The sequence below is a fragment of the Cotesia glomerata genome, linkage group LG3 (genome assembly GCF_020080835.1).
Source record: "Cotesia glomerata isolate CgM1 linkage group LG3, MPM_Cglom_v2.3, whole genome shotgun sequence".
Classification (NCBI taxonomy): Eukaryota; Metazoa; Arthropoda; class Insecta; order Hymenoptera; family Braconidae; genus Cotesia; species Cotesia glomerata.
The window spans coordinates 28,128,735-28,156,625 of record NC_058160.1 but is presented as its reverse complement, the minus strand read 5'-3'; the positions used below and the strand labels follow the sequence as shown (position 1 = coordinate 28,156,625).

Below are 27,891 nucleotides of genomic sequence, written 5' to 3'. Positions count from 1 at the left end.
ATGATTTTTGGACATTAAAAAAAATTTTGTTGTAAATTTAAAAATTAAAAGAAACAATTTTGGAACGTATTTAGTGTGCGTGGTTATGAAATATTTCACTTTTTATGAAATTCCTAAAATCTATCTACTAGGACTTTTTAAAGAAATTGAAGTACACAATGATGCACACCAAGTACGTTCCAAAATTGTTTCTTTTAATTTTTAAATTTACAACAAAATTTTTTTTAATGTCCAAAAATCATATACAACCATATCGGTTACTTGGATTTTTTAATTTTTTATTTTATATCTTTTTGTAAAGAAATAAAAATTTTTTTTCTTAATAGTCTTATGAACGTGGACTTGGCGCGATTTTTTTACAGTGAAACTGTTTTTGTTCGGATTTCAGTATTTTTCGTAATTATAATAAAAATTGACAATTTTAATTTAATACATTTCCGGTGACAAACTATCCCCTTTAAGCTATAATAGTTCATGTAAAAGTTATTCTTGCGCCGCCTGGCGTGTGTAATTGCAAGCTGTCAAATATCTTTTTTTCACTATAGTTTCCCATCTATTATAAGATTAGCATGCATCCTTATATTATTTAGTCTCTGGCCGTCCGCTTTTTACATAAGAAAAAAGTTCAAATCTAAAAATCTGGGTCGCTATAGTTTGTGCTGATTATTTTTAATAATTTTAAATAGAAATTATAAAGATAATTGATAATAATCAAGTAATACGCGTAATAAAAAGCATGAACTACTATTATAAAATATCATATAAAAAAAAAATCAAAATAAATTTGAAAAAAAATTTGTAACCTCAAAAAACCGTTCTGCTTACGGTATATACACACTCGGTAGTCTGGCTTGAGAACGGAACTTGGCGCCAGACTCTATCGAGTCTGATGATTATTATTAATTATTTACCATTATAATTAATTTTAGTAATTAGCATATAGTTAATTAATTGATAGTTAATTGATAAATCACTTATTAAATTTCAAGGAAAATTAATCTTATTTGATTTGATAATCAAGAGTCAGATTTAATCGGCTCAAAAGCTTTAAACGAGGATTTATTTAATCGCAAAGGAAAAATAATTTAGCTTGGATTAAATCCTACTCTTTATTCATGTAAATTTACTTTTTTTACTAAGATGTGAATCTTTGAAGGGCGAATGACCCAAAAATCGGCTTCAATCTTTTAATATTGATCCTGAAATTTTAGTTTATATTTAAAATAAATCTAATTTAAATTTAAAATTAATTTTTTGGATATTTAAGAAATTAATATTTAATTGACTTTTAAAATTTTTTAATAAGTTCTACAGGTTATGGGCCCAGGATTTTTTTTGTTAAAAATTCCTCTTAAAAATAAAAAAATATAAAGAATATTTTAATCGCTAAATTTGAGGTTAAAAATATGAACATTCTCTTCAAAAATAAATGTATATTTTACCCATTTCATTTTAAAGTGACGGTACACCTTTTTACGTGTAATTATGCTTCAGCATAAACACTTGAGACAAAAAAAAACTTAAAATTTATCATGAGAAAGAAAGTAGACTGAAATGTTCCGTTATTTTAATCAAGAAGATGAAAATATATAAATAAACACTTACAAACTTTACATGCTAAGTTTAATACTTTGAGATTATTAATTACTTTTTTAAAAGTAATTAACAATTAATACACTGATAAAAAAGTCAATTTTTTCTCTTTAATCAAGTTTACTTTTTTTTATCAGAGTAGAAAAATGAACCTCACGCTAAATTTAAAATAATATTTTATAGAAGCGCCGAAAGCAATCTATTCACAAAAGCCGCGGAGCTCCAAGAAGACATTTCGATGAAGCGATTCGACTTAGGTGTCGCCCATTTGCACTTTGCAGCAGTTCAAGCCCAGGTAATTTATCTTATACTTGATTATTTTTACCGACTTGAACCAATATTAAATAAAAATACAAAAAAAAATTCGTTTACTGCCTTTATGATAAAAAAAGACCATTCGGCAGCCGAAATAGAAGTAGATTTCTCGCATAAGAAGAATATATTTTTTATAAAATAATATTAATAATAATAAACAACTTCTATCACAATAAAACGATGACATCAAAACGAATGCAAAAGTAAAATTTCATTGAATCTGTCTGAGAAAGTAGATAATTTTTGGCCTCGACTGATAGTGAGGTATGCAAATAAAAGTTTATTTAACAAGCTTTCAGATGCAATTTACAGAATTTATATAGGATATCGCGTTCAATTGTAATTACACGGAAATACGGTAAAAGAGAAAATTTTTGCAATTTTTGAATTGCTCTGATTTCTAAACTATTCAATTTGGAAAAATAAGTATGCAATTTGAAGCTTATGAAATAAGCTTTCAAATGCAATTTACAGAAATTAAATATGATATCGCATTTAATTATTATTGCACGGGAATACAGTAAAAGTGAAAATTTTTTCAATTTTTGAAAATTTTCAAATTACTCTCATTTCTAAACTAATAGAAAGATTTAGCTCATGTTAGAATTTAACCTCAGAAATCGTCTTAAGAATGAGTATGTTACGTTTTATTGGGATCTTGGAAGAATTGCGGGAGTTAGAGAAGAGACAATGCCGATTATATCGTATATAAATACATACATATTAGGGTGTGCCAAAATGTAACTTCCTTGATGGACCTCTTAAAATTGGAATTTTAAGTTCCGCTTTTAACAAGAGTTGTGTTTGGGCATTTCCTGACATATTTTGAGCGTTAAGGATTTATTTGGTTTTCATAGAATTTTTTAACAGGAGTTTTGTTGAGGCATTTTTGCTAAAATTTCAAAATTTCAAAATTTGGCCGAACAAAACTCCTGTTAAAAAATTCTATAAAACTCAAATAAATCCTTAACGCTCAAAATATGCCAGGAAATTCCCAATCACAACTCCTGTTAAAAGCGAAACTCAAAATTCCAATTTTAAAAGGTCCATTAAGGAAGTTACATTTTGGCACACCCTAATACATACATAAACTTTTGAACCATATGCATTTTCTGAATCCGCTTGACGAGCTGAGTCGAAATATAGCAAAATTTTTCAAAAGTTCCGTCATGAGGATCAATGCAATAGTTAGATTTCTATGAAATCTACTAATAGTATATTGTGTGACTAGGGATGAAACAAAATGATTTCAGACCAGAGTAAAGTTGCCTGCCCGAGCGAAGCGAGGGCTGGCATCACTCGGTCTGAAATCGTGTTTCATCCCGCGTCACACATTATATTTTTCATATAAGTTGCATTAAAAATGCTAGTTTCAATGTCTGGAGCCAACCAAAACTAGATAGTTTCAGACGAACAGAGAAAATACCATTTTATTATGAAACTTATAATAAAATAGAAAGTAATAGTTTATTTTTTTAAGTTTTCTTTTATCATTCTTATTTATGCTTAATAACAGAATTATGATATGTCAATACAGTTAACGGTTAGAATGACAATTATAAAGGTATAAAATAAACAAACAATTGATAGGATTGAAAATAAAGCTGCAACTTCACCTCGCGGACAGAAAATCGTCATTTTCTGTCCGCCGGGAAGAAATAATTGATACCTGCCCGGCACAGTCGCATTGGTCTGAAATTGTCTAGTTTCGGTTGGCTCAACAGGCATTGAAACTCACATTTTCAATGCAGATTATATGAAAAAAATTTTATACACCCTTTTGGCTCAATGAACGCGATATTTATTCCATAAACTGTCTTATTTATTCAAAATTGCCCTCAAATTTTATTGAATTTCTTGAAAACCGATAAAACACAGCTCTCAAAAGACATTCCACGTAAGCATTACTTTTTCTGATGAAATTAAACTTTAAATATGTACAACGGACTTATTTATGTAAAACAAAACTTTTTACCTTTATTTGTTCCCCGAACATTCTTGGAAAACTTTTCTCCCCTTTAAAGTTTTCACCCGGATAAATAAAGCCACGACAGTCATAACTTAGAAGCCTTATAACATACAACTGCCAAGACGTTTACTTATAAGTTATAATACAAGATTTATATTATCGTTCATTATGCATATTGTTATTTTTAAAATATGTTACAGTTATTGTTATTGTTATTGTCATTGGTATTGATGTGTAAATATAATTCCATATTTCTCTTTAACTAGTATAGCTATAGCGGTAAAGTATTATTCGCATCAAAAGTATCTGCGAACGCAAATAGCGTTAGTAATAAGTGGCTTTCAGTAAATTCAATTATGAGTAAAGTTCGATGTGGATATGACTTTTGTTTTATTTATGTTAGCTTTGTAATATAAAAGGTAACCCGCAGCAGCAGACTCCTTGTATTACCAGACAGTCTACCGCGATATGTTGTCTAGCGCGCGAAAATATTATTCTCCTAAGCAGTAATGGCACCGTTAATATTGCTATCGTTGTTGCGACCTAAGTGCTGTAACGTCAATATTCACTTGAGTTGTGCTAACTTTTTTTCCTACGATTCTAATATATGATATCTAAAATTTTACATTTTAAGTACAATGGAGCTTGCAAATACAGTAAAAAAAAAATAAAATAAAAAAAGGTACTTTAGTTTGCTTGTTAAGTATATTTTGTAGGGCGTGTTTGTACTATACGATAACGTGTATGTTGATCGAATATTTCTCGACAGTTTGGTTGTTATAACAACTGATGGAGTGCCGGTAAATTTATATTGTACGCGTACGTAACTATAACAAGCTCTACGCTCTGTAAAATACATGTCACGCAATATTTTACGAGCTATATTTATTATTTAATGGTGTCTAATGAGAATAAAAAGAAAATTGTGATAGAGGGAGAATTTAAGGGTTGTAAAAAGGAAAATTTTTAACGAGGAAAGATGAAGAAATCTGCTGTGGTGAGTTTTTTTTAAGTATTGACTCAATTTTTTTTAAATTAATAATGTTTATTTTGAATCCTATTAAAAAAAAAAAATTTATAGACAATTATCACAGTTTTAATAGTAAAAATTAAAAAAAAAATTAGGTAATTATTTACAAATGGGGTCCAGCTTATTTTTGGCCATATCTAGGTGAAAAATTAACATTTCTTATTTTTTTTTATTCTGTTTGTTTTTATGGCGGATTTATGATAGCAAATTTAAAAAATATTTTTTTTTTAATTTCTTAAATTTTTTAAATTTCTTAAATTTATCGTCTCTTTACAGATGCTATGTATTGTATAAAATCATTAATTCTAAACATTCTATACATAAAAATATAACACATTGTTGTAAATTGGCGAGGGCGTTACTTTATAAATAAAAATAAAATAAAATAAATGTTGTGAAAGGAAAAAATAAAGATTTCGATAGCTTTTTTGCCTTCAACAGTAGGAAAAAATTTTAGCTCTCATGTTTCTGGATAAAGTTTCTATTTTATCTTTTTTTGATGTTTTTGATATATTCTTTTTAAGTACGTAAAAAAACGAACAATTTAAGAAAAAAAAAAGCTGAGTATCACAATTTACAAAAAAATTTATAAATTTTTTCTGAAAATTTGTTAAAATTATGTTAATCAATTTTTTTTTTTTAAATTTATTTTTTTATGTATTTTTCAAAAAAAAATATATCAATAAAATCAAATAAAAATTTCGTTCAAAAAAATAAAAATTAAAATGGTGGACCGCACATGTAAATATTTACCAAAAAATAACTTGATTTACTAGAAAAGCTTAAAGTGCAGTAGAAAAATTCTTGAACAGAAATTTTTTTTGATTTAAGTAAATTTTGATTTATTCAAAAATTTTTGTCTTAATTCAATACAAATAAGCTCTTTAAAATAATTTAAAGGAGATAAACAACTTAAAAAATGATATTTTAAGTTTAAATTAGAAAAAAATTAAATTAAAAATAATGAAAAAAAAAATATTTTTCCCCTGCAAAGCCTGAAAAGCTTAAAATTCAAGCTACGCCCTTTTGCCACTAGCAACGTGATATTTAAAATGAATCTCGAAATGATTTATGACCTCAACTTCTCGCGAGTTAATTCCGGTGGTTTATCTTTGACTAAAAGACCTCAAACAGCAATATTTACGCTAATAGCAAGTGCTTTGAGAAACTTTTTTCTCTAATACGAACTATAAGTTGCCGAGATGAAATTGCCGTAAAAACACACTGTATATAAGCTCGGAGCCTTGAGTACCGGAGGGAAAATTAATGGAGGGTAGTAGCAATTGTAGAGATTGGATTTTAAATGCCGGATTTTTTATTTCTGAGGTTAGGAACGATTATCCTCGGGTGAGTAGAGCGATCGATGGATAGCTTCAGAGTCGTTCACCTGTGAAGCATTTATGAGTTTACAGCCAGTTTAATGTCCCAGTCTGAGTTGTGAGTGCTCAAGTTCGTCTGCTGTGGGATTCGATCCGTGATGCATCTGTGGTATTCCAAGAAAGTCCTACTCATAATATACTATATATACTGTACTATACCCGAGCTTCATGCGAGCAACTCTTGAATAGCTTCGAGATGGATAGTCGGGTGTTAAACCGTGAAGCTACACGGAAGTCGATGAAAGCCGGATAAAAAAACCTCCTCAGGATTTTATTGAAAGTATTTATATATATATAGCAAAAGTAAAAGGAGAAAAAAAATAAACGCTACAGTGAAAGTGACAATATTCTCTTCAATAGAAAAGTCACATTCAATGGTCCACAAAGAACTCCGAGGATAATGCTATTGTCAATGTTACTCGATATTATTAGTGACTGAATCGCTCGTCCAGTTTATTTTTATAAACATTCATACACTTTTTTTATTATTTTTATTATTAGCAATTTTCTACATTGATTTCATTCTTTAGACGTTCTATAGTTTTTTTTTTATCAAGACTGTTCTTTGAATTTGATAAAAATAAATCTGATGAATTCTTTAGAAATTTTTCTGAAGAATCTAATGAATGCTAAGAATATTTTATAGAGAAGAAATTTTTACTAAAATAAAAAAAAAAAATTTAGTTTGATCACTAATTATCTTTCACACGGAAAAAAGTAAACTGTAATAAATAACAGTCGATTTATAATAAGTAATGATCAACTGATAAAAATTACCATTTCAAACAGTAAAATCGTGATTTTACTATTTACTTTATAATATTTACCATGAAAAAGTTACAATTTACTCTTTACATGGAAGAAAATACTATTTCAAACAGTAATATTCGCTATGTAAATGTCTAAAATGTTGAAGTATAATAATTAATAATTCAGACTTTGATATTTATTATTTCGTACCTAAAAAATGATCTTATGATATGTAAAAAGTACAAAATAAAGTTAGTAAATTTCTAATACAAGCAACGTCAATATTTACAAAGTAAAATGGTAAATTTTAAACGCAACGCTAAAAATCAAACTGTAATTATTGACTTGCTTGGACTGGTAAAATGTATATTTTAAAAGTATAATTTTTACTGTTTCAAATGATAAATTCTCCCAGCGTGAGACCCCCTTCTCTTTCATTTGAGTTCCCTCTTCTCCTCATAAAATGGACTATATATTGAAATGGCAATTTTTACTGTTTGAAACTGTAATTTTTTAAGATAAAAGAGTCGTTATTTACTATAGTGACAGCTACTAATCACTTATTTTGGAAATTAAATTATAAATTGTGGCTTTTATACTTTCTACATTAAGTTCTGTAATATTTATATTTTTGCCACCCCAATGTCCGCTTTACTGTTTGAAACTATAAAAATTAACCGGAATCCGAGTGAATATTACAGTTTACTTTTTTCCGTGCAGCGTTTTTTTTATAAAAACTACAGAAATTTAGATTAGATTAGATAAATTTATTTATGCCAAGGCCGTGGCTGAATAGCAATTATAAACAGAAAAATACAATTTAATTACAATGTTTTTCTTATTATAATACATAGTGTAAATACATAAACATATAATCGATTAATTTAATAGTTTTATCGATTTGATTGATTTAATTGATTTAATTGAGCACATAGAAAAAAAAATTTATTTGAATCAAGTAAATAATTTTAAAGAACATTAGCTTCTTGATTTGAGTAGAAAAATTCTTAAACTAAGAAATTTCTCCTGGCTCAAGTAAATTTCACTTGGTTCAAGAATTTTTTTTTTGATTCAAGTTAATTTTTTTTTCTGTCGACAATTTTGTTTAATAGATGAAAATAATATTCTGTAGAATGAAGCTCAGCAATATTCATAATTATTTTTATTCTATTCACATGTAATTCGAGTGCTTATCTTTTTCAATATTTACGCAGAAATTTTTTCGATTTAAGTTTCTCTCGGAATACCTTCAATATAATATTACATAGAAAAATATATATTGAAGCCTATTGAAATAATATTGAGTTTATTTTTAAAGTTGTAATATGAAACTTGAAAGTTTTTTTAAAGTTTCAATACGAAAATTGATCTTCAATTTAACTGGAAAATTTTTTTTATGAGTAAATTTTATTCTTTTTTTTTTTTTTTTAAGTAAGGTCATTTAACTCTTTAAAATGATCTAGATTTTTTTTTAAAAGCAACTTAATTTTTTTATCAGTGCAGATATTTTTTTAAAGGTCTCAAGTTAATAATTTGTATAAATTCTAAACTTAACCCAAAATAGATAAGGCTTTAACTGTACATGATATGAAAGTGACATTCCTAAAATGTCCACAAAAAAAGAAGCAACTAATTAAAGTGAAACCCTTCCCAAAAAATTTGAATAATTAATCCTAATTTATTAAAATGAAGGTCCTATTCGCTAATATAAATACTCTAAAATAATTTAGTGATGAATGTTTCTATTACTTTAATGGATAAAAATAAAGAGACAGAGCTTTTAACTATTTAACGGAATCGTGAAGAGCTTTTATCGTAATAGCAAATAAGGAGGGCGATATTTAACTGATAAGCATAAACATAAGGTGAGTCAGCGGGGTTCATTTTTAGTAATTATTATTTTGTCAGGACACTCGAGCGACCTGGGATTACTACGATAAACCATTTTAGTTTTATTTAGTGTCTTTTGTCTTGGAGTGAACACAAAAGATAAAGTTCAAGGCAGCCCAGGGGAAGACGAGTGTGTTATTTGATCAAGTTGTCGGCAACCAAAGAAAACATCGTGGTGTGAGGGGTGAAATAAAATGAAATAAAATAAAAAGAAATAGAAGGGAGAAAAAATATCGAGGAGGTGTATCATTCTCCCTGTCGAGTTAATGAGTCTTTTTTGACAGGTTACTCGGGTAAATCAGTCGGGTACTTTTTTCTTCCTCTATTCATCTAAAACGTAATAAAGCTTAACGAGCTTGAGTCGGAGCCTGCTCGTGATAGATGAAAGACACTGGGAAAGCTCGGCATTAAAAAGATAAGCCGTAATAAGGCCGGACAAAAACTCACGATGCTCTGATCGCGGTATTAGTTTGTTGAAAAGAGATTTTACGGAGAAATGGTTAATTGGTTGATATAATACCTAAGTGATTTAGGAAACTTAATAATTTTAATAATAATACTTAGTAAAAAAAAAAACGAAGAAATGACTTTTGATTAATATTTCAACTGTAAGAACTTAATCAAGAACATTTTGAAATATTTCAAAGCCAAATTTTTGGTTAAAATATTGTTTAACTCCACACTGAAAAAAAAAATTAACTTGATTCAAGAGAATAATTCTTAAAGCAAGAAAATAATTTTGAAGAGGTTAATTGGGTAGCTGATATTCAAAAGGGTATCTTTTCATTTTTGATTAATCGAGACAAAAAACTGGTTATCTTCAATTATAAATATTTGTATTGAACTTTTTTTAATTTAGCTATAAAGTGCTATCGGTTATGAAGCTGCTATTCAAATTTCATTTATAAATCTTTATAATTCTCGAAGTAATTGATATTTAAAAGTTCAGAAAACTAGTCTTTTAAAATATGAAAAGGTACCCTTTTGAAAATCAGCTCCTTAATTGTCTTAAATCAAGACGAAAAATTCTTGAATCTAGTAAAATTTCCTTAAATCAAGAAAAATTTGTTAGTTCAAAAATTTTTCTACTTAAATCAAGAAGATTAAATTCTTCGAAATTATATTCTTGATCCAAGAATATTTTTTTTCCTGTTCATTTCAGAGAATCTACCATTTGTTTCCATTTATTATCACTGTAAAAAACAATTTAATATCTAATAGAGGTTAAATATTTGGATTCGGATCATTCAAATAATTAATAATTAAGCTATTCGACGTTCTAATTAGCATTGTTTAACTTCATTTAAAAAAATCTTCTATTTGTACGAAAAAACAATTAGTTTGAAATTTAAATTTAGATTACTTTATTTATACAAATAAAATAACATGTTAATAAAATAAATCATTGATATTACAAAAACACTGTAAAAATAAAGTTACAATTCATTTGATAATAGGTAACTTGCAACTGATTTTATATTTTTAAGTTTGGTACCATTAATTAAAATTAAACAACACTTATAATTTAACATTTTGCTATAATAATTAATCTCAGGGTTAATAATTATAATTAATATTTAATAAAATTAGCTAAAGAGCACTCTAAATATGAATAGATAAAATTGAAGATTTATAACAAGATTTGTTAATTAGATTTTAGATTTATCTGATAAGTTCACATGATATTCTTACATCCATTACATCAATTATTTTGAGTATATCATATTCAAGCAAATTTATTATCACTTAAAAAAATAATTTAATATTTAATAAAGGTATAATACTTTAGTTTGGATAATTCGAATAATTTATAATTAAGCTATTGCTCCATCAAAATGTTAAAAAATAAGGAGTTAGATCAATTGCTAATTAGACCTTCGATATGACATAGAATAGATTTTGTTTTGGAGGAATTATTCTACTACAAAGTGAGTTGTTAGTGGGGAAAAAAGTATTTTTTTTTTATTTATTTATTTACTTCTGGTAAAACATTCTACAGAGGTGCAAGAAGCACCTGTGCATAGACACCAGAAAAATATAATACATTTATAAAAATTAATACATAATATTAAATTAACTAAGTAAGTAGTGTACAGAGTATATTAAGAATAATTTTACAAAATTTTTACATAAATACAATTTATCATGAATTAAAGTATTATTGATCTTATCCACCTCACAATATGCTTTCTTAACCATTTATTATAATTTAGCTCTTTCAGATTACTAGGAAGTAAATTGAAGTATTTAATTGCAATATAAATTGCACTTTTAGTACTTATTGTTCTATTAATTTTTGGTAATGTTAACTGTCTAGATCTTGTATTGATTACTCTATCAGAGTACAAAGTTTTACATTCACAAAAATAATAGGCTAAGGCTTGTACAACGAAAGATTGTTTAATCTTCAATGGTCCTAACATATCATCAGAATTTGTTATTTTGCTTACCATTTTATTTTGTAGATTTACAATAGGTTTTAATGTGTTATCATATGCACCTCCCCAGGCTATAATTCCATAGTTTATAACACTTTCAAATAGACCATGATAAATGATTTTCAGTAATGATGTGTTTATCCAATTACTTAATTTGTAAAAGAGGAAGGTAAAGTACTTGAGTTTTTTCATTAGTTCTGAAATATGTTTGTTCCATTTCATGTGGCAATCAAAAACTACTCCCAGATATTTACACACTGATAGAAGGATTTGTTTATAGTTAAAAAGATTTTTTAATATTTAACAAATCATTTATTAGAAGCCATTTGTTAGGCCTTAACAAATATTTCTTAGTATTTAAAAAGATTTATTAATATTTAATAAATGAATATCAGATTTATTAAATACAAACAAATCATTTTAAATACTAAGAAATATTTATTTAATATTAAAAAATGGTCTCTAATAAATGATTTGTTACATATTAAAAAATATTATTTATTACAAATAAATCCTTCTATCAGTGCAACTTTCAACTCTTTTCAACTCTCTATCTTTAATGTACAAATAAAAATTAGTAGGCACACTGTCAGTATAACAACCAAAAGTATCTAAAGAAAGATTAAAATTAGGTTGTTATCAAAAGTGCACGTGTATCTTTACTCTGCCTATTGTTCACTCGAGTGTAAGACAAGTAAAGTGTCAAACGATGTCTAAAGTCTTCTTAGTATGTTACTCAGCTGAGTAGTTTTGTCATCCAATAAAAATACTCATATGTTTTCCTTTAGAAAGTTCCTTTTCCCAAAAATGGTTCAATGGAGCCTGAGATGACTTTGTAGATTGATAAAAATTTTCCAAGTGAACAATTTCAAACTATTTCTTACTTTAGATCACCAAATTTTCATCAAATTTCCTTTTATTTTTCCTTAAGAAATTTATAATCTGTCTATCTATTTTTCTCAAAGTGTCAGAGCATTTTTTTGAAAATTCTTATTTGTTAAAAATAAATTCATCACGCCAAAATGCCAGAGAACGTCTCTTGAGAAAAAAAAATCAATTCTTAGTTTTAAAAATTTACCAATTGGATTTTATTTGATACTAGCTGCTACTCGCCCGCTCTGCTGGGCGCTTTATAGAATTGCATTTTTAGATCTAAACTTGAAATTTAATTAGAGTATTGTTTTGACTTGCACAGATTCCCAATTCTATCGAATTAGGCACATTTTATCTATGTAATTATTCTAGCTAATATTCATTGTAACTTTCAATGTGCAATCATTATAACATTCCCGTGTCTTTCTTACAAAAATGAATAATAATTGATATGAAAAAAAAAATTTTTAATAAGCATTAAAAGTTTCAGTTTTAGGGCCAGTTTTTCAATCCGGGATAAAATTTTATCCGAGATAAAAGTACTGTCAATATAATAAAAAAAAATAAAATAAATAATTTAGCGACGTGATATTGCTCTCAGTTAATTCTCCATGAATTTGGTCATTTATTTAAATAAGAAATAAATATATCATAAAAATAATAATAACCTCTTGTTGTGCCATTTAAATTGTTTTTAAATTAATTAACACAATTGTAGATTAATAATAGATATGACAAACGCAAGATATGAGCTCGAAGAGCTCAAAAGCATAGAACAGCGACCGCTTTGAGCTCGGAGAGCTCAAAATAACACATAAATTGTAATTTGGAGCTCTTATTAAATTAAAGCCATATTAAAGCAAATTTTTTAAGGGAGTTGGGAAAGAACGGATAGGGGAAAGGGGGGGGAACTTACTCAGTGGGAATTTTTCCGTAATTGAAAAAATAATCAGACAGCCCAGACTGGGAATCGAACCCAGATCTCTCGGTTACGCGCCAAGGGCTCTACCAGTTAAGCTATCCGAGACAAGTACTGACTACTTTATTCAGTCACGTATATAAGACCCACCGAGCAAACAACGCCACCGTCCATCTTACGGTAAAGAGCCATATTAAGAGCTCATATTAAAGAGCTCGATAACGTTACAAGTGCAATTTCAAGCGTTTAGATATGGAATTAGCGGGAAGTTGCAGGAATGGCCTTCAGGGTCATCCGTTTTCCTAATTTTTATTTTATTTATTTACAATCAGCAAGTTGTCACAGTTGGAGATTAATATTTCTGTGACATGCGGCTAAAGTTTATTTATTTTAATTCAAAATAAGTGACTGAATTCAGGAAGAACTACTCGTACGCAATATCACTGTGCTGAATTACTTATTTTTATCATTATATTGGCAGTACTTTTATCTCGGATAAAATTTTATCTAGGATTGAAAAACTGGCCCTTAAAGAAATTGCAGGTCTCATAAGTGAAGAAATCTGCCTAGTATATAAACATAACGAATAGAATTAAAAAATTTATTTTAAACAAATGACAATCGAATAGAATAAATTTAGTTACAATAAAAATTCATTATTTCTAAGTCAAAAAAATATAGCTTCCGGATAAGTAATCACCACCATATCATACACTAAAACCTTCTCCAAAACACGCTGCATCTTATGGTATAAGTATTATTCCGATCGGTTCAGGAGTTTTCGCAGTATAACCGGACAAAAAAATCGGCTCTCCGTTTATTTGTATAGATTCTGGATTCAAAATTTTTTTTTTCAGTTAGTAATTAAAACATCTCTTTTACCGACCAGCCTCGTTAATTTTCCAACAGTCAAATTTTTCTTAATTTCCCCGCAAAAAAATAATTCTTTCATTCAAATAAAAAAAAATAAAAATAACACACTGATAGAAGGATTTATTTGTATTAAAAATATTTGTTAATAGTTAACAAATCATTTATTAGAGACCATTTTTAGTATCAAACAAATATTTCTTAGTTTTTAAAATGATTTGTTTGTATTTAATAAATCAGATATTCATTTATTAAATATTAATAAATCTTTTTAAATACTAAGAAATATTTGTTAAGGACTAAAAAGTGGTCTCTAATAAATGATTTGTTAAATATTAACAAATATTTTTACCTATAAACAAATCCTTCTATCAGTGCAGCACAATTTGTCTCAAAAAATCTATCATAAAAAAATTATCTTAATTTGCAATGTAGTACAACAAAACCTTTACCACTATAAATTATCCGAGTAGCATTTCATGAACTAATAATTCCTCAGCCTAAAAAGTTAATCATAAGAGCACCTAACGACCCCTTTGGGATATTTCATAGTTGATAAACTCTTGGGGTAATCGAATAATAACGAAATTTTAGGTCATACACTAGACTTAACTAAAATTTATCAAAGCACCCGGCAAATTCATAAAGCCGGAGACCGAGAAGTGAGAAGAGAAGGTACTCAGTGCTGTCCTTGGCTCAAAAATACCGATGAAAAAAAAAGAAGTAATGTCTAAAAATGTTTACTGTATAGCAAACAGAAAATCAAGTGTAAGACATTGAATTAAATTCGATAAGAATGTTGTACAAAGTAAAAGCCGACGAATAAATGGTAAATAAATATCGCGCGCAATCGTCGTTGACATGCGCCCTGTCAACTAGGTCATTCCCAAGCAAGCTCGCAACCACCGGAAAATCTATCCCGGTCATAGTATCAAGCTAGGTCAGGGGAGGATCCATCGATACTCGAGTTATCGCAAGCCAAAGAAAGCTTTTCTTAAAAACCTAAAATGGGCTGGACGACTCTGAGGACACGAATCGTTAGTAAAATTACTAAATTAATCAACCACCAGTTTAATTAATCATCTATCCGTTTTAGTGCTGTGCTTTATTTTTACTGTTGTTATCATTGCGTTGATGTGCTTGAAAATAAACAAACATCCTAACCCCATTCAAGTGGACTTGTCGAATTGGAGCTTGCGAGTTTTTATTTTGTTCGATAAACTTTTATTCATTTATTTATTTATTTTTTATAAAACTTACGTTTCAGTTCTTTCTTGGTCAATCACTTTTTCTATAGTTCTTTTATCTGTATCTGTATCACCCGACACCTATCTCGTATTACGAAAACCATTATCCTTTTTTGGTCGAGTTCCTGAGAGCCCCGACCCGGGAAGCAGCGCGTGTGAAAATAAAAATCCTGGGAAATTTTCGCCTGTCACGTCAATGTAGATGAAAAAACCTATTTAATGGAAAGAAATACGATAAATCAGCCGAGGAAATAAAAATAAATATGTGTTATGTTACATTGATACATTAATATTGAAATTGTTTATTTATTAATTTGCTTTCGCTAACAAACTCGTTGTTCAATCACTCCTGCGCTTCTAAAGTGCTGTTCAAACATTTGCGATATTTTAATCGCGAAAGACAGCTGCGCCTCTATTTAAGCATGCATGTCTGGCTGCTCGTTGATTTATTCACTTTATGCATTTTTATTATTTTTTTTTTTTATTATTCTTATTTTAACTTAAAGGAAAAAGCCATTGATTTACATTTATTTATTTATTTATAGAAACATTATGTATGTACATTTTTTATTTATTTCGTTTGAGCTTACATGTTATGTTTAATCGATAATTTATTATTCATTTTTTTGATTATTTCTTTCGAGAGCTTTCTAAATATTAATATTTTGTTACAAAATTGTCAATAATTTTTTTTTTATGCATTTTTAGAAAATTTTATGTTTATTTTTAATAACAATTTTTATAAAAAAATTTATTATTTTATTTTAGAAAATTTAATTGTTATTAATTAAAATTTTTAAGTAAAATTAATAAGATTAATATAAATATTCAATTAATAAATAATTTTAATTGAAATCAAATCATAAAATTTAATAATTTTTCGTTAAAAATTTGAATTAAAAAAAATTTCGATTTTTAATAATAATAATAATAATAATAATAAATTTTTGTAATTTTTTACTGAATAAATTATTAAAATTTTTCTATTGCCAGCCTTTAAGATTTTTAAGTAAAATAAATGGGATTAATTTACATATTTTACAAATATAATTTTAATTGGAATTAAATTATAAATTTCAATAATTTTTCGTTAAAAAATTTTAATTAAAAAAAATTCCGATTTTTAATAATAATAATAATAAATTGTTGTAATTTTTTATTAAATAAATTATTGTTTTGGATTTGATATTTTTTCATCGAAAAAATTTTAATATATTTTATGACTCAATAATTGAAAGTCCAAAAAAATTATTGGTAATTAAAAAAAATCAATTTATATTATTAAAAAAAATTGTTTACCAAAAATAATTACAAGCCAAATTTAAATAATAGTCTTTAAAAAATGTACCGTTTGTTGAATAAACAACCCCTGTTTAAATATTGATGAAAAAACTTTTACCGAAGGAAATAAAATAAAAGTTATAGCAAGCAGGTAGTTTAAAGAAATTTGTTTAGTACTTGCTCAATAGTTATGTCTATAAATATTTAACAAACTTCGATGACTTTGAGCAAGTGTTTCCGTAGTATAAAATAAATTTGTGTCGCTCTTGAATTTAATGTTGGACTTTACGGCAACATTACACACACGAGTGTTTACTGGGCGGCATAACAACCCATTATTAAGCTTTCTTGTTCCCGTAAACCCACACACGTTAACTAGAGTGCTCGTATGATGTAAATTGTACAATTATACTGGCGTTATAAATGGCCGGAGATATTTCCGTAAATTTTTGGCTTCTAATAAATTTCTCCAAACAATCTCAATCTCTTTGAAGCGCCCTCAAGTATTCGGGAGTTCACTAATTCAAAATTAATCAAGCCGCAACATAATGTCTCCGTATAAATAAATTATTTATTGTTATTATTATTGTTTTTATTTTATCCCAATTCCATCGCTCTACTTTCTTAGCATATAAATAGACTTCCTTTTGACCTCACCTCAGATTCGAATAAATTCCATCAAAGCTAATCAATACTTTTCGTATTACATAAATAAGGATAAATTGGTCGTCAATCGCAAAAAATGTATCTAAAATCATTTCAAACCTTTGATTTTTGGTATTTTTATTCAAATATTAAATCACAAATTCAAATAAAAGTATCCGAAGGTTATAGAATATATGAATTTTAAATCTTAAAAAAAAAAGTATCCTTGAAAAAAATTAATCCCACGAAATTTAGCTTTTTGTCACTTTAAATTCAGAGATATTTTATGAATGGAAAATATAATTCTATTAGTTTCGCTCGCTTTAATATTTATCGAATATGCGAAAGAATTAAATAAATGCGAGCTTTAATTTCAAATTTTTTGTTTAAATTAAGTTGCAGCTCATTCATTCAGTTAAATTAAAATTATACCAAAGATATTTTTAGTTATTTTTTCTCCACAAGGAATTTTTTATTTTAGATAATTTTAATTAATCGAAATTTTATTAATTTTCGTCAATTATTATCCTTTGAAGCTTTAAACGATAGAATTAAGGCGTACAATTAGTGTGAAATTTTCAAAAAATCGATTTTTTGTTTTTTTCATATTTCAATAGGTTTTACCTTTAAAAATAACATACTAAAATTTTTAATCGATGTCTCAAATAGTTTTTTAGTTACAGCCATTCAAAGAGTAGCCGCTCGGCAGTTAGAATAGGATAATTTTATCTTTAAACGCGTTTTTCTCGAAACAGCATTTTTCGAATTTGTTGCAGTGATTACTCGGAGATAAAAGATTCAATCACTATCAAATTTTTTTCTGCATGTTCTGTATGCAGTTCTCTATACAATGACCTACCAGTTTTTTAATCTGATCAAAAATAAAATTTTGGCAGGCCAAAAACGACCAAAATTTTGGGTAAAATTCAACTTTGTACGGATAATATCTTCTAGTCCAACGAAAATTTTTTAACTTCCCGCTAAGAAAATTGAAAATTTTCAAAAATCGGGAAGTTATTGGTTTTACCCCGGTTTTCGAAAATCGAGTTTTCATCAGATCTCGACGTTTTGAGATCCTAGGAAGCTTTCTTGACTATTCCCGCGAGGGTGTCACTATGTCTGTATGTATGTGTGTGTGTGTGTGTAAGTATGTAAACCTCTTATAACTTTTGAACGGTTGAACCGATTTCATCGCGGTTGGTGCCATTCGAAAGGGCTTCGCCAAACTTAGATTTTCTGTTAATTTGAACCGATTCGGACCGATAGATTTTGAGAAATTTGGAGAAATCTAAAAAAAAGTAGGAAAAAAAATTTTTTCTGAAGTGGTTTTTTTGGGATAACTTTTAAACGGCTCAACCGATCGATTCTAAAAACTAATCAGCTTTCAACCTTGAAAAACCACGTCGATCGCCGTCAATCCGGTCAAAATCGGTTGATTCGTTCGAGAGATATCGTGAACGAAAGAAAACCGAAAAAAGTGTTTTTTCAGAGTTACTCCGAAATTTCTAGTTTGACCAATTGAAACTTAGAAATTATTTATAAGGCTTAAAAAACTACGTAGAATGCTGCCAACCGCGTAAAAATCGGTTGATTCATTCAAAAGTTATTGCGGTATGAACATTCAAAAAATAGTGTTCTATGAAACTTCTATCAGACTTTTGAGCTCAAAGAGCTCAAAAGCATAGAAAAGGTATCTTTTTGAGCTCGGAGAGCTTAAAACAACACACAGATTGTACTTTTGAGCTCGAAGAGCTCAAAAAAGCGGCCAGGTATTAACGGAATTAGCGGGAAGTTGCAGGGATGGCTTTTAGGGTCAACCGTTTTCCTAATTTTTTTTTTTTGGTTTCATTCACGGAGAAAGCCGGAATTACTGCAGCAGTGGAAGACCTTTTTTCTTTTAGCGCCGTCGGAGATCGCGTGTAACTCGAAAAATATTTAATTTTTTTCTTTAAAAATTTTACTGTGTATTCTTAAAATATGTATAAATATACCCTTAAAATTTTAAAACAATTGATACAGTAGTTTTTATTTTAATTCCTAAAAATCGCCTTTTTTTAGGCTGTCACACTACGTGTGCCCCTTAAATTTTTTAAAGTGAAACTATTTTTTTTTTTCGAAAAAAAGTTGAGAAATTTCAAGTAATTTTAAGTCAAAATTATTTATTTTTTCTTTAAAAGGAATTTGTAATTTTAGATAATTTTAGTTCATTAAAATTTTTTAATTTTTGTCAATTATTATCCTTTGATACTTCAGAGAATAGAGTCAAAGTAATTAACGCACGATATATGTACAACTTTTTTTTACTCGCTAGAGCTGCTTTTTATACCAACTATTGCTTACTCGCTTTCATTCATTATTTCTTTTATTGACTTTACTAGTTTATTAATTATTAATTATTTATAAAAAACTATAAGGCCAAAAATTTACAAAATTTTTAGAGTAACCATAAATATAATGTAAATTAAATTAGCTGACATTTAAAAATTTTTATAATTTATTTTATTGAAAAATAATTTTTAAAAAATTAAAACAAATATTTTCACATATAGAAAATTTTAAAAATTATCCGTGGAATTTTTTAATAATAATTTTTTAGTTCTAATTTTTAATTAATAAAAATAATCAAAAATTTTTAAGTGCCGGCTAACTTAATTTTTATTAAATATAACATTTTACTAAATATAAATTTTTTACAAAAATTCTTTAAATGCAAAAACAAATTGATCAAAAAAAATTTTTCTCTTTAAATATTTTTTTGAGCTTCAACAAAATTTACTCTAGGGTCAAAAATTTTTTCTTTCTGTTACATAAAATTTTTATGATACTGAAATTAGCTGACAGCTGTCAATCTTTTCAATTTTTATAATAAATTAATTCCAAAAAAAAATGTTTTAAAAAATTTCCACTCATAGCTTTTTTTAATTTTCACGTGGAATTTTTTAATTAAATTTTTTAATAAAAATTTAATTGTTATAAAAAATTCTAAAAAACTTTCTAATGTCAGTTAACTTCAGTGTCTTAAATTTTTTAACAATCTCTAAAAAAATAAATTTTTTCAATAATTAAAATCATTTGAATAAACTTTAAAAATTATTAAATATAAAAAATTGTCAATATTAACAGCGTTATAATTTATAAAAAACAAAAATAAAATTTTAATTAAAAAAAACCTCCAACATAAAATGACAGATAAGTAACTTTGCGATCGCGTGAACATTAAAGTAAAATTTGAATAATTAAAATAAATACCCTCGTCAATTATCATTAACTAGCAGTACGGTACATTATTAAGAAAAGGATTAAGCCAGTACACAGTGTGTCGTAGAATAACAAGCAAGAATATATATTATATGTATATACTCACATTGAGGACCTCGAATGACTTGGTAATAACTTAGCACACCCGCATGAAAAAACTATATATGGCTGAACATATATGGAAAGTTATATGGGGAATATGTGATCATATATAGCGGCAAAATTATATATATGAAATAATAAATGTTTTGTTAATATAATGAAGATATATTTGATTCAATATAAGTTTAAATATATTAGTGCCGTATATTACTTAGTATATGTTATAAAATATACTATTATTATATAAAAATTACTTATATAGAAAACGAGCCGTTACCCGCCCGCTTCGCGTGGCGTACAATATACGTGTATTTGTATATCTATATTCACAAATATAGGTATACAAATACATAGAGTGATCATATAATGGTACATGATCATCTATTAGGGCTTTTACCTTATATAAAAATTTTTAATTTTTTTTATATTTAATGCCTTCTTATTATCCTTTAGGAATTGAATTTTATAATTTTTTAATTAACGCCCACGCAAGGATTTATGAGGGTGGCATTTCATAAAATTCATTCTTTACAGCTCAAAAACTCCAAAAAAATCAATCTGGCCAAGTTTCAATCCTTTAGCTGCTATAGATTAAAAGGTACAATTTCTTTTAATTTTACGCCCACGCACGGACATGTGGGGGTAGAATTTAATGAAATTTATTCTTAACAGCTCAAAAACGCCAAAAAAGCATTCTGGCCATGTTTCAAAGTATTAATAGCTATAGATTGAAATTTACGAATTTTTTCTTAATTTGACGCCCACGCACGGGCACGCCAGGGGGTGGAATGTCACAGAATTCGTTATTAAAAATTTCTAAATGTAATTTGAAACATTCTGACCAAGTTTTGAACTATTAAAAGCCATAATTGAAAAATATGAATTTTTTTTCGTGAACACCCCCGCAACCCCCCTTGTGGGTGGAATTTCGTGAAATCCGTTCTTAGCTGACCTCTACTTGGCAAAAGGAATATTCCTGCCAAATTTCAAGTCTCTAGGTCTTATAGTTCCAGAGATATCGTGATGAGTGACTATCTATATCTATAGAAAGTCTCCTATATATATATATATATAGATATATAATAGATAAATATATTTTTCGTAAAATATATGTTGAGATAGATTATTACTGTATACTTTTCATTTATAAAATTTCAATTATATGGAAATATATATTATTTTATTATAAAATACCATACATAATACCAGATATTTATGATATGTTGAAATAAGTCAAAACGGAAAGATTAATAAAAAACAAAAAAAAAATTAATAGTTTGTCGTATATCTTAAGTTTCAAGAGCAACTTGGTCAATCGAGTTTAAAGTCGAAGCAAATCGGAATTTCAGTAAATTAGTAACACATCACGAAATATTTTCTTTTTTTTTATAACTTTTTTTCAGAGAATTATTTGGCCTCAGCATTCTATTGTAATTTTGGTACCAATGCTAATATTAAAATTATATTGAACATATAATTTAAAGTATATTTTAAATTATACTGAAAAATACATTGTTCTTATACTATTTATAATATAGTGTTGATTATAATATGTACGATATATTTAATCATATATAGCTGAAAATATAATTGAAATATATGTTATGAGTATAACATCAATACATAATACTACATATACCATTATTGTATATATGAAACGGCAAAATTTTGCATATGGGTCCTTATATAATCACATATATTTTTATTTATGTAAAATATAATTTTTTGTATATGATGAAGGATATATAGCTTTTTCATGCGGGCAGCAATCAAGGCGTTCTCGAAACCGTTTTCTGTTCCGTGAGCAAGCTCTTCGACGTCTTTAACAATAGTTTTATTATTATAATATAATAACAGTATAACAAGACGTTGTTAAAGCTGTAGGCGGAGCTAAGCTCTAATGTAGTAATTAAAGTTGATGATTTTGATGAACGTGATCGTAAGCAGAATCAATGGAATGTTGTAAGCTATTGGCGGGTATTATATTCCATATCAAAACTCGATAGTCTGCTCGATTTCACATTATCCGACATCCGATCCAATTAACCCGTGCCCATAGTTATAAACCGATTCTTCGATGGCTACTGTTCTGTTATTATGTACCAGCTACAATACAGGACCTTTATCATCTTCTCTGCTCGCTCTATACTACTATTTCTACACAGCAAATTCGTAACTTTAATAGACGGGCACCGAAAAAAAATATAAGAAACAATTTACCGATTCAACAATGGCTATTGATCGTCGCCAATTTAGATTTATATATAGTAATACATCTTTATTTTTATCTTTATCTGTATCTGTGTATATAGATATTTTAAAGAGATATGACAGTCGATAAGATTAGTTTTAGATGGGGATTTGAGGGTTTTTCTCTTCAGAATTCAGTTGATAACGAAATAAAAATAGAGATAAATATTGCTGGGGTGTACACGATTTTTTTGTCCCAGACACTTTGGTAAAAATAGTTATCGATTCTTCCTCTTTCTGGGGTTCTATTCTATTCAAGGATCAAATTGTCATTTTGGTAAATTGACGTATGACTTTTAGTTGCTGTGTCGCGAGCGAGCTTAATTGATCGATCGATAATAAATGCTTCATGTTTTACCGGTCGTTATTTAAATTATGCTTCAACTACTTTTTGGAATTTATCGTCAATTGGCCTCATTTATTATTTTATTATTTATAATATATCATGCATTGACAGTAAAGATAATCATTTCTGATCAGTATTATTTGGGTGTAAATTATTTGGATACGATGAATATGTAGGATCATTATATGCAAATTTATTTTAAAATCGATGTTATCTATATTATTAAGAGAGTAAGCAAAATTTTTTGGCCAGGGTATTTATGTGATGAAATCGGTTTTTATGGTTAAATTTGGTATCGGAAAATTTGAAGTTGTGCCTTTTCAAGGTTTCATATCATTTTCACCAATAGTCAATTTATGATGAAAAGTATTTAGGCTGCATTCGAAAATGCTCTATCTCGAGATATATAATTAAGAAATGACCTTGTATCTTGTGAACTATTGACATTTTTAAAGATATAAGCTCATCCCGATGTTACACTCATCACGACCTTTCATTCAAGTACCCACATCAATTTTTCATATATTTTATATATTTATATATATATATATATATATATATATATATATATATATATATATATATATATATATATATATATATATATATATATATATATATATAAAGGTGTGCCAAAATGTAACTTCCGTGGAGAACCTTTTAAAATTGGAATTTTAAGTTCCGCTTTTAACAGGGGCTGCGTTTGGGCATTTCCTGAGATATTTTGGTGTGAGACGATGTATTTGATTTTCATAGAATTTTTTAACAGGAGATTTAATTGGGTACTTCCGGCCAAATTTTGAATTTTCACCGGAAATGCCCAAACTAAGCTTCTGTTAAAAAATTCTATGAAAATCAAATACATCGTCTCACACCAAAATATCTCAGGAAATGCCCAAACACAGCCCCTGTTAAAATCGGAACTCAAAATCCAATTTTAAAAGGTTCTCCACGGAAGTTACATTTTGGCACACCCTAATATGTATATATGAAAAATATATCAAAATGCATGTGGGTACTCAAATGAAAACTCTTGATGAGTGTAACATCGGGATGAGCTTATATCTTTGAAAACGTCAACAGTTAAGAAAGTACAGTGCAATTTAACAAATATTTTGTGAGATATTGATATTTTTTAAGATATAAGCTCATCCCGATGTTACACTCATCAAGACCTTTCATTCGAGTACCCACATCAATTTTTCATATATTTATATATATATCATATATTTATATATATGAAAAATATATCAAAATGCATGTGGGTACTCAAATGAAAGCTCTTGATGAGTGTAACATCGGGATGAGCTTATACCTTTAAAAACATCAATAGTTAAAAAAGTACAGTGCAAATTAACAAAAGTCATTATTTAATAAAGCAAAACTTTATTTATTTATATTTCACAAGTCACGGCAGTCACACAGTGACTGCAAAGTTATTAGTAATAATTTAACCCTTCAGCACTCTCGCAAAACGATTTACTATCATTACTCGCGCGATGAGAGAAACGCTCACGCCTTTTGTGAAAACGCACGCATGCTTATAGCCCCTTTAATTGAAAAATCTCAAACAAGATAAATTTTTCTAAACAAAAAAAAATTGACTTATTTTAAAATAATATTTAATAATAATACATCCAAACATAAATGCACTATTACGGGAACCTCCGAACTGTACTGATCAGACCCGATTTTTTAAATTCTGACCCCCCTACTTTACTATTGCGATGAGAAAATATCTCACAGAGTTAATAAAATTTATTTTATTTTTTTATAGCATAGAACAATTAATAATAATAATATTGCAATCTGAAATAATATTAATTTTTTGGTAGATAGAAAAAAATCACATAGTCATTCCATTTGAAATTTGAAAGAAAATTTGAGTTATTGATGAGCGTGAGAGAAAATCTCATAGCGAGAGTGCTGAAGGGTTAAAAGTACAAAACTGAAATAAGAAATTTTATTTTATTATTATATGGAATAAATGTTATTATTCGAAAACAAAAAGGTTTTAATTTCAAATTAATAAAAATTTACACATTGTAAATTTAATATTTATTAAAAAATTATCAAGATTCAACTTATAGTTAAAAAAAAAACTAAAAAAGACAAATGGTTTGTTTGGATTTACAGAAAGAGCTGTTTGGAGCAGGAGATGTAGGTCCACCAGATGGGATGAGCAACCGGAAAATGTCCAATGGATCCACCGGAAGTACCAAGCACAAATGGCTCAAAGCCTTCAAAAGCCTCAAGACAAGTTCACCCACCACTCCACCCACTTCCGACAAGTAAGTTTATCCTTTGACATTTCTCATTGCTCCATTATAACATCAAACATCTTTATTGTCATACTAATTATAATTATGGTAAAAATAATCATAATACCAAGCAATTAAAAATGTATAAATAAGTAGCATTATACACTGTAAAAAATTTAGAAGGAATTTTTACAAACAACTAAATTATTACAGAGAGAATTTATAAAAAAATTCTAATTGTAGAAATTAAAAAAAATATTGATGCAATTTTTGTTAATTAAAATTTATTTATTAAGAAAAAAAATTGTATCAATTTTTTAAGTCAATTAAAAAATATTTTTTTAATTTTATTAAAAAATATTTTTTCAATTTTATTCAAAAATATTTTTTTAATTTTATTCAAAAATATTTTTTTAATTTTATTAAAAAATATTTTTTTAATTTTATTAAAAAATATTTTTTTCAATTTTATTAAAAAATATTTTTTTCAATTTTATTAAAAAATATTTTTTTAATTTTATTAAAAAATATTTTTTCAATTTTATTAAAAAATATTTTTTTAATTTTATTAAAAAAAAAATTAATAAAATTTTTCTGGAGAAATTAAATCAATTAAAAATCATTTACTCCGCATTTACTTTGCAAATTTTTTACAGTGTATGTATTAACGCTCTATTAAAACGCATTTTACATCAATATTAACTTAAAAATGTCTGTTGCTTCTGTTCCTTTAAAAAAAAAAAAAAAAAAAACACAAGACCGGGAAAAGGGGCGATGTACCATGCCGTCTCTACAGTCGTTGCCATGTCCAGGTAAATCAATCGCACTCATAATAATCATAATAATATTTTATGCTTACTTCTAAGTATAATATAAGCATTCCTTAGATTCTATATAAATACAAAATTAATTATTCCGTAAGTACCATCAAGAAGTTTTGAGCCGGTTGAAGCTCCTCTCGAAAGTTTGGTAATTTTTCCGGCTCTCGGGCTCGGAGAGCTTACAGGGAGATTTGTTGGCGAGCTTAAAAAAATTTAGAATTTTTCCCAGGAAAAACTTGGAGTCTGAAGGCGGTCACCAGTGGCGCGAGCACACCTATCGCAAAATAACTCCTTGCGACGCTTGCGGACAGGTGCTGAGAGGACACAGTCGCCAGGGGCTCAGGTGTCGCAGCTGCAAAGTAAACGCTCATGCAGATTGCATTAATCTTGTACAGCCGGTTAATTGTCCGAGTCTTGCTCCAAAACGCAGTGGAGGGATTCCATTGCTAAGACGTCAGAGGACGCCTGCACCACCTGTCGAGGATGCTAATTCTACCGAGCACAGTGAGTTTAATTTAGTATTAATCATTTTCTTATCGATTATACACTGATAGAAGGATTTTTTAATATTTTATTTTATAAGCTTTGAATATTATTTTTTGGTAAAAAATTTTTTCGATAATACACAAAAAATTTTTGTGTTAAATATTTTAAACAAAATTTTTTACTGTGTAATTTATTTCTCAATTGATAATTTTTATTAATAGTTGATGAATCCTCTATTAAATAAAATAAATAATAAAAAATAATGATAATTGATAAAAGTATATTTTATTTGATGGTATAAATTGTTAATTTAATATTGTAAGTGCGTCACATTCAACCCTAAAGATATTTATTAACTGTTAATAAATATTTGTAAATCGATAATCAATATTTGTTAAGTATTAATCATCAACTATTAACAAATTTAGGCTTTTTCCTCAAAATATATTTATTAAATATTATAAAATAATTACTTAAAAATAGTGATTGGAAAAAATAGACCCGGAAAAAATTTTAAAGTTATGAAAAATTCATATTATTTCATTAAAATTATTATAAAATAAAAATTCTAATAATAATTGTATTACACCCACAACTTTCCTGAAAAACAAGCGCCCCCAGAATGATCGCTCCATTTTTTGTTACAAAAAAAAAATATTATTATTATTATTACTGATTAAAGAGCAACATTTATTGTAAGCCATTTCCCGATCCAATTCCGATGGTAGAGTAGCCGACATGTGTTCGGAAGGTTCTGGGTTCGAATCCCAGTCCGAGCTATTTAATAATTTTTTTCTTGCATACTCTATAAACTCACATTAAGATGATCCTCTCCACATTCCTTTCTCAATCCTTTCCTACCAATATCCTGTTACGTGAATGTGGAACGCTTCACGTAATAATTACCGTAACTCTTATTCTTTCCCGCTTCACAGCATTATTTATATTTGTAAAAATGTGGAACGCTTCACGATTTTGCGTGTCATCCTTGCGCAGGGGCCATACTAATCTCCTGTTGCTACCAAGTAAATTTAACAACGGATATGTATTACAAGAAATAAAATAATTTTTATCTGTAAAAAAAAAAAGAAAAAAAAATTATATTTATGCTATATAGTATTTATATTATACATATATATACACATTATAATATATAATATCATATAAC

At 27.5% G+C, this 27,891-nt stretch overlaps 1 protein-coding gene, 1 long non-coding RNA gene and 1 pseudogene across 5 annotated transcripts in view; 1 reads left to right on the top strand and 2 right to left on the bottom strand.

The window, feature by feature from the left end:
- LOC123262257 overlaps positions 1–27,891 on the top strand; it is a 96,473-nt gene that overhangs the window by 46,866 nt on the left and 21,716 nt on the right. For 3 of the 4 annotated variants that reach the window (XM_044724434.1, XM_044724432.1, XM_044724430.1), the window contains exons 6-9: positions 1,777–1,888; positions 25,292–25,446; positions 26,175–26,228; positions 26,467–26,741. In XM_044724434.1, the coding sequence (XP_044580369.1) occupies positions 1,777–1,888; positions 25,292–25,446; positions 26,175–26,228; positions 26,467–26,741 (596 nt within the window). The remainder of the gene's footprint in view (positions 1–1,776; positions 1,889–25,291; positions 25,447–26,174; positions 26,229–26,466; positions 26,742–27,891) is intronic. The other variant, XM_044724433.1, reaches the window with a different exon arrangement.
- Positions 11,013–11,970, bottom strand: LOC123262258. The gene is made up of 2 exons (XR_006508895.1): positions 11,895–11,970; positions 11,013–11,621 (listed from the first exon to the last, which is right to left on the bottom strand). It is a non-coding gene; the product is annotated as an uncharacterized LOC123262258 (long non-coding RNA).
- LOC123262325 lies at positions 27,675–27,774 on the bottom strand (annotated as a pseudogene).